Here is a 12510-nt window from a genome sequence, read left to right as displayed (position 1 = left end):
ATCTATCATTAAAATTACCTATCGTACTTGAAGATGGGAAGGTGGCCAATGAAACACCAGTTTTTAAAAAGGGCTCCAGGAGTGATCAAGGAAACTACAGACCAGCAAGCCTGATGCCAGGAAAAATGGTGAAACTAGTCTAAAGAACAAAACTACTGCACATATAAACATGGTGTAATGAGTCATAGCCAACATAGATTTACCTAAGGGAAGTCTTGCCTCACCAATCTGCTGCATTTTTTTTTTATAAAGGGTTATAAACATGAATAATGATGAGCCAGTGGATGTACCTGGATTCCTATATTCCTGGATTTTCAGAAGACATTTGACAAAGATCCTCATGAGAGACTCCCGAGAACATAAAAAAGTCATGGGATAGGAAGCAAAGTCCTATAATGGATTACAAACTGGTTAAAAGATAGGAAATAGAACATACAACTAAATGGTCGGTTTTCTCAATGGAGAAATGTATATAGCATGTATAATGTACATAGTGGCATGCCCCAGGGATCTGTACTGGGACCGGTGCTTTTCAACATATTTAGGGGACACTCTATGAAACAAGTAGCACATTTAAAACAAATCGGAGAAAGTTTTGTGCTGAAACACTGCAACGGCGGGAGACATTGACAGATTGGGTGACGCTTTCATGTGTGCTTAATGAGTGACCATAAGACAACTCTCCAAGGGAAATATCATTGCATTCCAAGTAATGGCTTAGTAACTGGGAAGTGTACGTTGTGACCAGAGAGTTGGCTGTGCACATAACAGGAATACCGCTTTTTATTGTATACCTGCGCCCTGGAGCGGAGATAATACAGTGAGCAAGGAAGCAATTATTCCTCTATGGTTGACAAGTAATTTTTGAAAATTATAATCTTTATGTAACGAACTCACAGTCTTCGTAATAACATTTTTAGAAGGAAAAGTGATCATTCTGGCATTTTTTGAACACTGACAATTTGGATGTTCATTTCAGGATTTTTCTTTGTCTCTTCATTACAATCTTGATGACATTTGATTATGCTGTTTCCTTTTTTCAGCTGATACAAATGCATATTTCCCTCTTCCATTTTGAGCCAATAAGTTTGACTTCTTATAGGTTGCTTTGGAGAGCAATGCCATTTTGAATGATATTTACTAGCAGGATTGCTATTTATTTTACGGTATTGGGGATTGTGTGAATGATTTGTATGAGTGTTGGGTGCTTTCAGTTTCATGTAGAATTTTAAAATTAATATATTTCTTGCCGAAATCGAGTAAGTTGTGATATAATGCTAAAATTGAGTAATTTGTGATATAATAAAGATTTATAGGTAAGATTTTACATTTTTATGAGATTATATTAGATTATACTGTTCTAGATATGTTGGTATAACAAACTTTTTATCCAACATGACTTTCAGCTGCATGGACTTCCTTCTCATATCCTTTCAGCCCTTGGGGTGCAATTCACAGCACATTATTGGAGGAGCTTGTGCCAAAAGTTTAGCATCATGCTGGATTTCACCTTGGCCTACCACCATCAGAGTAATGGACAAACCAAGTGGATGAACCAGGACCTCAAGACCTTTCTCAGGTCGTACGTCAATTGACATCAGGATATTTGGGCCTTCCTCCTACCTTGGGCTGAGGCGTGCCACAACAACCATCTGAGCTGTGATGGGATCCTTCCCATTCTACAATGTCTTTGGCTGTCACTCCTATATGTCCATGCCATTACCAGTCTCACTAGCCTGTCCTGTTGCAATATAATGTGTTGTGAACTACACGACATCTGGCAAATGACACACCACCTCTTGGAGCAAGCAGCAACCTAGTTCAAGAGACAGACAGACATGAAGCACTGTTCTGCACCTCAGCTCCAACTCGGGGAACTGGTCTGGTTTAGTATGCAAAATCTGCAACTCCTCATACCATCACTTAAGTTCACTCCCCGGTTTGTAGCAAGTTGGGAACGTCACCTACAAGAGTTGCCGTCCACACTCTGCATCCATGACGTCTTTCACGTTTCTCTTCTGAAGCCTACCAACCTGTTTGAGATCTCCCCTCAAGCCCTCCATGGTAGATCTTGAAGATACCTAATACGAGGCAGGGGAGATATTACATTCCAGGAGACTCAGAAATAGACACCAGTATCTCATATCCTGGACAACTACAGGCCTCAAGAAAATTTCTGGGAGCCAGTCTCCCCAGCTAATACATGAATTTCACCAAAGATTCCCCAAGAAACGCAAGCCCAGAGGTCTGGGGAGGGGGTGATATTGTTACATTTGGCAGCACGTAGGGCCATCCTGCGAGCTGCCTCACTCACCCAGATGTTGCTGGTGGCCTCCTCAGGAGGAGCCTTATATGGCGAGGCAACTTCCCGCCGCAGGCCCTTTAAGATGGGCACGTCGGGTGCACACATGCTTAGGAGCCAGGAGCAAGGGTGCATGGCAGTGTTTGAGGCCACGATTGGTGGCCCGTGCATGCTCGCTCCTGGGTCCTAGGCGCACACATGCCTGATTTGCCATATCTTAAAAGGCCCACAGAGAGAAGTTGCCTTGGTGCCCTCTCATGACATCATGGCCTCTTTTGCATATAATGCTCCTCCTGAGGAGCAGAAGATGCCTCAGCAACAGGTCTTCTGATGCGCTTCAAGCCTCAATGCGTGTTGCCTGTGTTCTGAGTTCCTGCCTCTGTCTCTTGCTCCTGTGGTCCTGTTTGCTTTGCCTTGCCCTCCTCCTTACTCTTCTTACCTCCATGTCTTGCTCTATCCATCGGTGTCTTATTTCTCCTTTGACCACCTGTGATCACCGCCTGGACCTGACTTTACCTTATCTGCTGTCCGCCCTGATCCTTGCCTGGCCTTGTGGTCTCTCGCCTCCTCTTCTGCCCTAGGGACCCACGTAAGACATGCCAGCAACCAGAACACAAGGGGCTCAACCTGTGTGGGAGGTGGCTAGTATAGGCAAAGCTCCAGCCAGTCCCCCACAGGGCGCGTCTGCCAGCTGGCCCAGTGGATCTGTCCACTCCACTGCACTAAGGGTCCACCTTCACCAGAGTTGTAACACTGGGAGAACATACTGCTCTTAAGCTCCGGGTGCCGTTCCCTGAAGAAAGTGCTATTCAAATTTTCGAATCTGCAGCAGTTTTTTCATATTTTGTCTGGGAAAATTCCTCAATTGCATAGGCAAGTTTGTGATTAAAAATGGAATTATTAGGAAGGGAATGGTTAATAGAACGGAAAAAGTCATAATGCCTCTGTATCGCTCCATGGTGAGACCGCACCTTGAATACTGTGTACAATTCTTGTCGCCGCATCTCAAAAAAGATATAGTTGCGATGGAGAAGGTACAGAGAAGGGCAACCAAAATGATAAAGGGGATGGAACCGCTCCCCTAGGAGGAAAGGCTGAAGAGGTTAGGGCTGTTCAGCTTGGAGAAGAGACGGCTGAGGGGGGATATGATAGAGGTCTTTAAGGTCATGAGAGGTCTTGAACGAGTAGATGTGACTCGATTATTTACACTTTCGAATAATAGAAGGACTAGGGGGCATTCCATGAAGTTAGCAAGTAGCACATTTAAGACTAATCGGAGAAAATTCTTTTTCACTCAACGCACAATAAAGCTCTGGAATTTGTTGCCAGAGGATGTGGTTAGTGCAGTTAGTGTAGCTGGGTTCAAAAAAGGATTGGATAAGTTCTTGGAGGAGAAGTCCATTAATGGCTATTAATCAAGTTTACTTAGAAAATAGCCACTGCTATTAATTGCATCAGTAGCATGGGATCTTCTTAGTGTTTGGGTAATTGCCAGGTTCGGCCTCTGTTGGAAACAGGATGCTGGGCTTGATGGACCCTTGGTCTGACCCAGCATGCCAATTTCTTATGTTCTTATGAGAACAAATGGTTACAAAAATAACTAACTAAAAAGGACAAAGATAATTTGAAGTTACTTGAAAACAAGACAGCAGGCACTTGAGCAGAACCAGCATCCCGTCTCTTAGAAGAAGCCATAGTCGTAGATTTGACTAAGGCAGTGATGGAGGCCTTAGTAAGTTTGAAAAAAATGTATGTTCATATCAATGAAGTATTAAAACTATGACAGCTGAGAATGGGAAGGAAATCGAAAATTTTGAGACAAGAATCTTTACTATGGAAAAGGATATTAGCACATTGTGAGAAAAGATAAATGCTTTGGAGAAAGCCGCATGTGAAAGGGATGACAGAATCTAAAAAATTGTTCTATACGCAGTAATTTGTGTTTTGTAGGTATTGCTGAGAATGCCCTGGAATCAGAATTAGCTACCTTGTTGGCTATTTGGCTTTTCCAAGAGTTGGATCTGACTGAGCTGTTAGGAAAAGTGGTGTCTGAATGCACTCACTATACTGGCATGAAAACAGCACAAAACAAACCGAGTAGGGAACACTACACTATTGAATTATGCATTCAAAAATATTATGCTGAATGCTTATCGAAGGAAAAAAAAGAAGAACCTGATTTTTCAGGACTTTTCAAGTTGAGTATCTGGAAAATGGAGATAGGTTTGCTCAGAATTAGTCAAAAATAAAGTTTGCAATACAATTTACTGCTAAACAATGGGAAAGTTCAAATATCAGAAACCGTGGCTGCTGTTCTAAATTTCTTGGAGGCAATCATAAATCGGAGACATGAAACTACTGTTCTCTATTAGTGACTACTTCTGTGTTGGGGTTTTTTCTTTTTATGTAAATAAGATAACAATGTGATCTAACATTTTTCTGTTTCTCAGTGGCTTCGCTATGAACATTTCCCAGATTATTGTTTGTTTGTTTTTTTATGTATGACCTATTTTGCCACTTGGAGACACTAGAAAGATTTGAATTTGCTCTAAGCGGGGAGCTACCAAACACTACATTAATGTGCTAGTTAGATTTATTAATACAGTCTGTTGGATTTTTCAGAGGGAGACATGGGTGGGATTGTGAGTGGTGGGTTTGGTTTGTTATGGAGGGGACTAGCACTTTCAATGCAATCTCTGGTCAGGAGTATATGCGCTGTATGTGGTTTTTCTGGATGTTGTTGCTCCTTGAGTACTGTGTGCAGTTCTGGTCGCCCCATCTCAAGAAAGTCATAATGGAACTAGAAAAGGTGCAGAGGAAGGCAACAAAAATAAGAGGCTATACAGGTTAGGGCTCTTCAGCTTGGAAACGAGATGGATGAATGGGGATATGACTGAAGTTCATAATATTATGCGTGGAGTGGAATGGGTGAGTAAAGTGATACTTTGTCAGATGCACCCTATCTTCAAAAGCTTATGCCTCAATACATTGGTTAGTTTATAAGGTGCCACCCGTCTCGTGCCATTTTTGCTACACCAGACAAACACAGCTATGTCTCTGAATATCTGGGTAAATAAAAGACTGTTATTTACCCTTTCAAATAATACTAAAGCAAGGTGTCACGCCATGAAACTAACAATCGGCACATTCAACACAGAACAGAGGAAGTACTTTTTCTACACCGTGCACTATGAAGCTGTGGAATCTGTAACCAGAGGACGTGACCAAAGAGACTAGCAAAGCGGGGTTTAAAAGAGGTTTGGATAAGTTCCTGGAGGAAAAGTCCATAAAGCATTAGTAGCCAGGTAAACTAAAGAAAGCTATTATTATAGTATGGGATCTGCCAGGTACTTGTGACCTGGACTAGCCACTGATATGCCAAAAGACTGCTCTGCCTCAGATCATAAGAATGGTCAAACTGGGTCAGACCAAAGGTCTACTGAATCCAGCATCCTGTTTTTGACAGTGGCCGGTCCAGGTCCTAATTATCTGGTAGATCTAATAATATATATATCTAATTCCTGTTACTCATGCCCAGGGATAACAATAGCTTTCTTTAGTCTTATCTGGCTAATAATGTGTTATGGACTGTCAAATTGCAAATGCTGGAATGAACATAAAAAATTAAAGTGTAAATGGGTTGATCAAGGATTCTCTGCCCAGAATACAGTAAAGAAATATGGAGTTGCCATTTTAATAAATATAGAGGTCCATATTCAGCCACTGTGGGGCTTGGCAACTAAGCCAGATAAACTTATCCGGCTAACTTAGCCTATACATTCAGCGTATATCTGGCTATCCTAAAATTTACTCGATATGATTATCCGGTTAATTTTACAATCGGTCTATGGAGTGACCAGAGTAAGCCGGATAACTTAGCCAGCAAATTTTAGCCAGATAATAAGGCATATGTAACTTCTGAGTTACCTGTCTAAATGCTTCTGAATACGGACCTCAGCATGGTTTATTTTCAGATGGAAAACTATGTACTAGAATGTGTGGTTAGATTTATTATTGTTTTTGGAAAGTTGATTGGTAAAAACTATTTTGGCATCTGTCTATGTACCTAATTAACATGACTTTTTTTTTTTTTTTTTTTTTTTTTTTTTACTTCTTTAGAAGCTCAAATTCTACATTTTGAATCTGCTCTGAGATATGAATTGTGTAACAGATTGATACTTGGAAAATTTGTTAGTGAAGTAAAATACCTTAAAAAATGTAAAAAGGGTTGGGGGTTTTTTTTGTGTTTAGATGTTTGGAGGGCATTAAACCTGAATGTCATGAATTTTACACACTATGCTAAAGCTCATGACACTAAGACTTGGATCGATTACTTGTTAGCTTCAGAGGCCTTAATTTAATAAAAAAAAAAAAAAAAAAAAAAAAAAGAATCAGATATAGATGCTTTGGTGATTTCTGATCACTGCCCAGTGTCATGTGTAATCAGGTCAAAGTTGGTGGACTTAGTAACTAAATGCTGGAAAATGGCAAGCTTTAAAATCTTCTATTTATTTATTTATTCAAAAATGTTTATATTCCGCCTATGTATCGACCAATGCATGCTAGGCAGATTACAACTGCAAACAAAATTCATAACATTTATAAATAGAAGGTAAGTGGAGGCAATATGAATGTCACAATATACAACACAAAAATGACCCAACTGTTTTGAGAAACAACAAAAGTTGCACTTAGGGGACATATTATCAGTTGCATATAACTAAAAGGTGGGAAATGAATAAATAAATTATTGATCTGGGGAAACTGTTAGAGGTATATAAAAAACAGATGTTGAGCCCAAAACTATAGGGGGTAAAGATAAATGTATTCAAACTCAAAAAAATACCTACAGTACCTGAATGTAATCCACTTTGAAGCACCGAAAAAAAGTGCGAAAAGCGGAATCTAAATAAATAAAATACTGAACAATTTGTTTCGTCATAGTGCTAACGCTGTCTTGCAAAACTTGGGGTTTTTTTTTTTTCTTCTTTAAGGGAATAAACCTGGAATATTGTGAGCAAATTTGATGAGGGCACAATCTAATTCTAATTTTATACCTCTGATCAAAGACAAGTGCCAAAATTCCTCATCAGCAATCTGTGACATATTTAGGAAATTCTACAATGACCTGTATACAGCACATTCAGATAACACGGATGTTAGAGACTTCTTTCCGAATAATGTTCCTCTAATCATTATACCTCTTAGCACAAAGGAAGTTCTAAACGCACCAATTACTGGCAGGGCAGGTGCTCGCATTTTTGCTGTCTTGTATGAACAATTACTGTGCTGCACCCCCTCCTCAGTATTTTTATTTTAAACACAGAATGTTTTTTTTCCCCAATAACCAACAATAGAAACTGTCGGTCTCACACTCTGTCGAAGACCCCCTTCCCCGCCAAAAAAAAAGCCTCTGGCTATCTAAACCTTTAAAAAACTGACACCGCACCCTTGAACCTCAATGCCAAAATTGGGCGGGAGTCATCCACCAATCGGTATGTAAAACTGGTGCCGGCTGGCCCTGTAGCTGGAACCATTTTGTTGTACAGAAATGCATGCACTGCTGTGCTGCCACCCAGTAAATCAATATTTATTTATTTATTATACCGAGTTTCATGACAGGCATCACATCAACCCGGTTTACAAATAACAATGTGTGTGAAGTATAGCGTAACATAATAAATATTTCCAATAAAACTGTGAACTTTAAATACAGAGAATCAATTAAAAGGTGTGAGAAAGTTACAATAAAACAGGGAAAATTAACTTGGAACTGGAAGAGGGGAGAGGTTAAACAATGCAATATGGTATTAGGCCTATTGTAACAAGTGTTGGGTGTGGGTTTGGCCCTCAGAGTCCTGAGTAAATTAAATGACAATAATGATACAGTAAACTTCCCATACTAAAACAGTACTAACTGCCAGCACCTAAACAGAAACAATCCTGCAACATTACACCAGGCCTTAAAACACCTATACACATCCTTTGGGAAAAAGAGAACAAACCAGGCTGCTATAAATCCCTAAACAAAAACTACAAACTAGCAGAATACCCCAACTCAGTTAAACATGCAGAACACAGACTCACCCTCACCAAATACAGAATAAAGAGACCATAAAGTATAAACATGTAGACATAAACTGAACTGGAAACTGCAATGAGAGACTCTGTATGTAATGCAGCAATGGAGAAACAAACATCACCAATACTCATAAATCATCCATCAAACAATAAAATCAAGGAGTGTAAATCAATCTAATAAAAATAATATTTCCAACGAACTAAGGAAGAGAATAACATCCAATAATTAAGAGATCATACAAAAATTTTTAAAATTTTCCAAACAGCAATAACATATTTCAACATGGCAGACAGACACCCAATAATTAAAACTAGTAAGGATAGAAAATTCAAACACTCTCCATATCTGAAAAATTTTCATTTCCAGTCATCCTGAACATGTTGTGGATTAGTGGGGCAGCACAAACTCTTCATAAAACACCCACACAACCCGCAGGCAGGTTCCCATTCACACACACACACCCCCCTACCCCAGACAGGTTCCCATTCACACACACCCCCATACCTGACAGGTTCCCATTCTCACACAAACACACCCAGACAGGTTCTCAATCACTCACTCACACACACACAAACCCCAACCCTAAACAGGTTCCCATTCACACACACCTCAACCCCAGACAGGTTCCCATTCTCACCCACACACATCCAGACAGGTTCCCTTTCACACATCCACACAAACCCCAACAGGTTCCCTTTCACACATCCACATACACCCCAACCTCAGATAGGTTCCCATTCACATACACACTCCCACACCGGTTCCCATTCGCACACACCCCCCAGTCAGGTTCCCATTCGCACACACATATACACACGCTCGCCCCCCGTCGGGCTCCCATTCACACCCACATATACGCACACTCGCCCCCCCCCCCCCCCCCGTCGGGCTCCCATTCACACCCACATATACGCACACCCCCCAGCCAGGCTCCCATTCACACCCACATATTTGCACATTCCCATAAGACTTCCATTCACACACACACATATATATACACCCCCCTCAGACTCCCATTCACACCTACACCCCAGTCACACTCATTCATTCACACACGCACCATCGGGAGCTAATGAGGGAGCCCAGTCTGCTGCTCCTTTTTGTGTGCCAGCCCCTGCGCTAGTCAAATCTTGTGAGGCAAGCACTTCCTCTATGCTGATCTTGTGCATGTGAGATCAGCACAGAATATGTACTAGCTGCATGTATTTTGGATACAGCATATTGCCAAGGAGAAAGATCAGAGCAGGCTCCTTCTTTTTTCTGTCACTGATGGGATGGGGCCACTGGCATCCTTGCAGCAGGCCTCTTCCTCTTCTTGGCCACTGGTAGGATGGGGGCCACCAGTGGCATCTCGGGACTCCTCTTCTTCTGCCGTCACCCTCCAGTTATATCACCTTGTGCAACTGCACAGTGTGCACACTCCATAGCGCTGGGCCTGATTTTATTTTTTACTTCAAAACTTAGCAGGTTCTCTCTCGAAGCTTTTACTTTTAAAACCATAAATCAACTCTAGATCCTTATCATTGTCTGATCCGCTGTCTCATCAGAAATCTGAGGGAGGTGTGAGTCCTTTGTGATGTCATCGAGCATTGTTAAAGCTGCTCTCTTATTGGTCAACGCCTCATGCCAGGCTACCTTGTAAATAAAGAGCAAACAATTGGGCTGTTATCAGGCAAACAATGCAGGGGGCAGAGGGCTGGCCTGTAGCAAGCCTCCGTTCCCCGGCCCAGGAAGACCGGCTGCCATACGCTAACCCTATGGGAAGCGGAGCAGGGCCACACCCGCTAGGCAATTAGAAGCGAAGGATCCGACTCGTGGTTCCTTGCACCTGGTTACCTTAGCTCTGGGGCGCGCATGCCTCTATGCCCCCGACATACCGTAGCAGCAGGGAAGCAGACGAGAAGGAACAGTTGGCTCTCCATGATGCTAATACAATGTCCCTGTCTCACCCTGCGAGGAGGAAAGCTCCGGCTTGCACACCTCTGCCCCCTCCCCTGCTCAGCAGCATCAGCTCTACCTGGGCTCTGGCCGCAACACTATGGCAGCAGGGCTGGGGCTTCCAGGCAGGCAGCGCTACCCTTTCCATCCATACTAACCCGGGCTCGAGCTGGTTGACATCGGCTTATTCTGCACTATATCAACATCATCTTGTATCTTGTTGCACTGTGCCGCACGCTATTGCTTACACTGCACTATGGAGGACCTGACTGCTTACTTTGCATTGTGTCACACATCATTGCTTGCATTGCATAGGGCTGCATGGCAGCAGTGACCTACCTCCACAATGAAGGTCTTCTCCTCGGCGCAGAGGGACACAATACCGAGAAGAACCTGCAGGAAGCAGCTGCGCAGACATAGAGCCAGCATCCCGGCGGCCCCTCTGCCTGTACTGGCCTCCGCCATCGCTGCTCCTGCTCTACTTCGGCATTAACAGCGCGATGCCATGCCCGTTTCCTCTCCGCCGAGCCCTGTCCCCGGCGCGCGAGCGCGCACTGCCTGTCACAGGCGCGTGCACGCCCTCTTCTAGGAAAAGGGAGCGAGCGCCCCCATCACTGTGCGCGTGCAGCTCGAGAGCATCCAACAGCTACTGCAACAAGTGCTCAAGCCAGACGCTACGGAGTGTGCATACTATGCAATAGCACAGGACAGCACAACCGGGGCAGCGAATGAAAAGGTAGGAGACACGGCCGGTAGATTCCATCCCACCGGCAGCTGAGACGAAGAGGCTAGCGAGGCCACGGGGGCACCCCCATGCCACTAACAGCCAGGAGAATGCTAGCTCTTCGGCTCCTTCCTTGTGCTGGCACGCGGTATTTAAAGCACGTGCAGCTAGCACCACCCTATGATGATATCGCGATGCACGAGATCAGCTTAGAGGACGTGCTATCCTCGCGAGATTTGACTTGCGCAGGGGCCGGCGCACAAGAAGAAGGTGCTGTGTGGCATTCCTCGTCTGTTCCCTATGCAATGTGTGTGAATATAAATGCAGAGGCAGCACAAAGGGGAGAGCTATGGGTCCCCAAAAATTTAGGCCTCTGCCGTCAACGACTGTTCCTTTCTCTAAATTTCTATCAGAGTATAAAGAGAGTGAGACCTCTGATTAAAGCTGCTGTTTGCTGGTCTTGCCCCCTCCTTTTATTTATTTATATTTAAAAGTACTTATATATCACACCCTTCAGGGTTCAGGGTGGTTTACAATAAAATACGTACATAAAAATGATAAATGAAATGATAAAAATATGGTTAACATAAATAATGAATAAAATATCAAATAATTATAAAACAAAAATTAAAGCAGGCTCTGCTGGTTCAGTCTGTCCCCTTTTCCTTCTCAACCCCTACCATGAACATAAGAACATAAGAAATTGCCATGCTGGGTCAGACCAAGGGTCCATCAAGCCCAACATCCTGTTTCCAACAGAGGCCAAACCAGGCCACAAGAACCTGGCAATTACCCAAACACCAAGAAGATCCCACGCTACTGATGCAATTAATAACAGTGGCTATTCCCTAAGTCAACTTGATTAATAGCAGTTAATGGACTTCTCCTCCAAGAACTTATCCAAACCTTTTTTTAACCCAGCTACACTAACTGCACTAACCACATCCTCTGGCAACAAATTCCAGAGCTTAATTGTGCGTTGAGTGAAAAAGAATTTTCTCTGATTAGTCTTAAATGTGCTACTTGCTAACTTCATGGAATGCCCCCTAGTCCTTCTATTATCCGAAAGTATAAATAACCGATTCACATCTACTCATTCAAGACCCCTCATGACCTTAAAGACCTCTATCATATCCCCCCTCAGCCGTCTCTTCTCCAAGCTGAACAGCCCTAACCTCTTCAGCCTTTCCTCATAGGGGAGCTCTTCCATCCCCTTTATCATTTTGGTTGCCCTTCTCTGTACCTTCTCCATCGCAACTATATCTTTTTTGAGATGCGGCAAACAGAATTGTACACAGTATTCAAGGTGTGGTCTCACCATGGAGTGATACAGAGGCATTATGACATTTCCCGTTTTATTGCACTTGTCCACATTAAATTTCATCTGCCATTTGGATGCCCAATCTTTCAGTCTTGCAAGGTCCTCCTGCAATGTATCACAATCCACTTGTGATTTAACTACTC

The 12510-nt window shown here is 42.9% G+C and overlaps 1 protein-coding gene across 1 annotated transcript in view; it reads right to left on the bottom strand.

Annotated features, from left to right (window-relative positions):
* Positions 1-11077, bottom strand: part of MMP24 (matrix metallopeptidase 24) — a 131481-nt gene extending 120404 nt beyond the window's left edge. The window contains exon 1 of the mRNA XM_029612598.1: positions 10662-11077. Coding sequence (XP_029468458.1) covers positions 10662-10787 — 126 coding nt within the window. The 5' untranslated portion in view covers positions 10788-11077. The remainder of the gene's footprint in view (positions 1-10661) is intronic.
* Positions 11078-12510: the final 1433 nt, after the last annotated feature.

Source organism: Rhinatrema bivittatum, chromosome 8, assembly GCF_901001135.1.
Source record: "Rhinatrema bivittatum chromosome 8, aRhiBiv1.1, whole genome shotgun sequence".
NCBI classification, from domain to species: Eukaryota; Metazoa; Chordata; class Amphibia; order Gymnophiona; family Rhinatrematidae; genus Rhinatrema; species Rhinatrema bivittatum.
The sequence above is the reverse complement of the archived record's forward strand: the minus strand, read 5'-3'. Positions and strand labels throughout refer to the sequence as shown.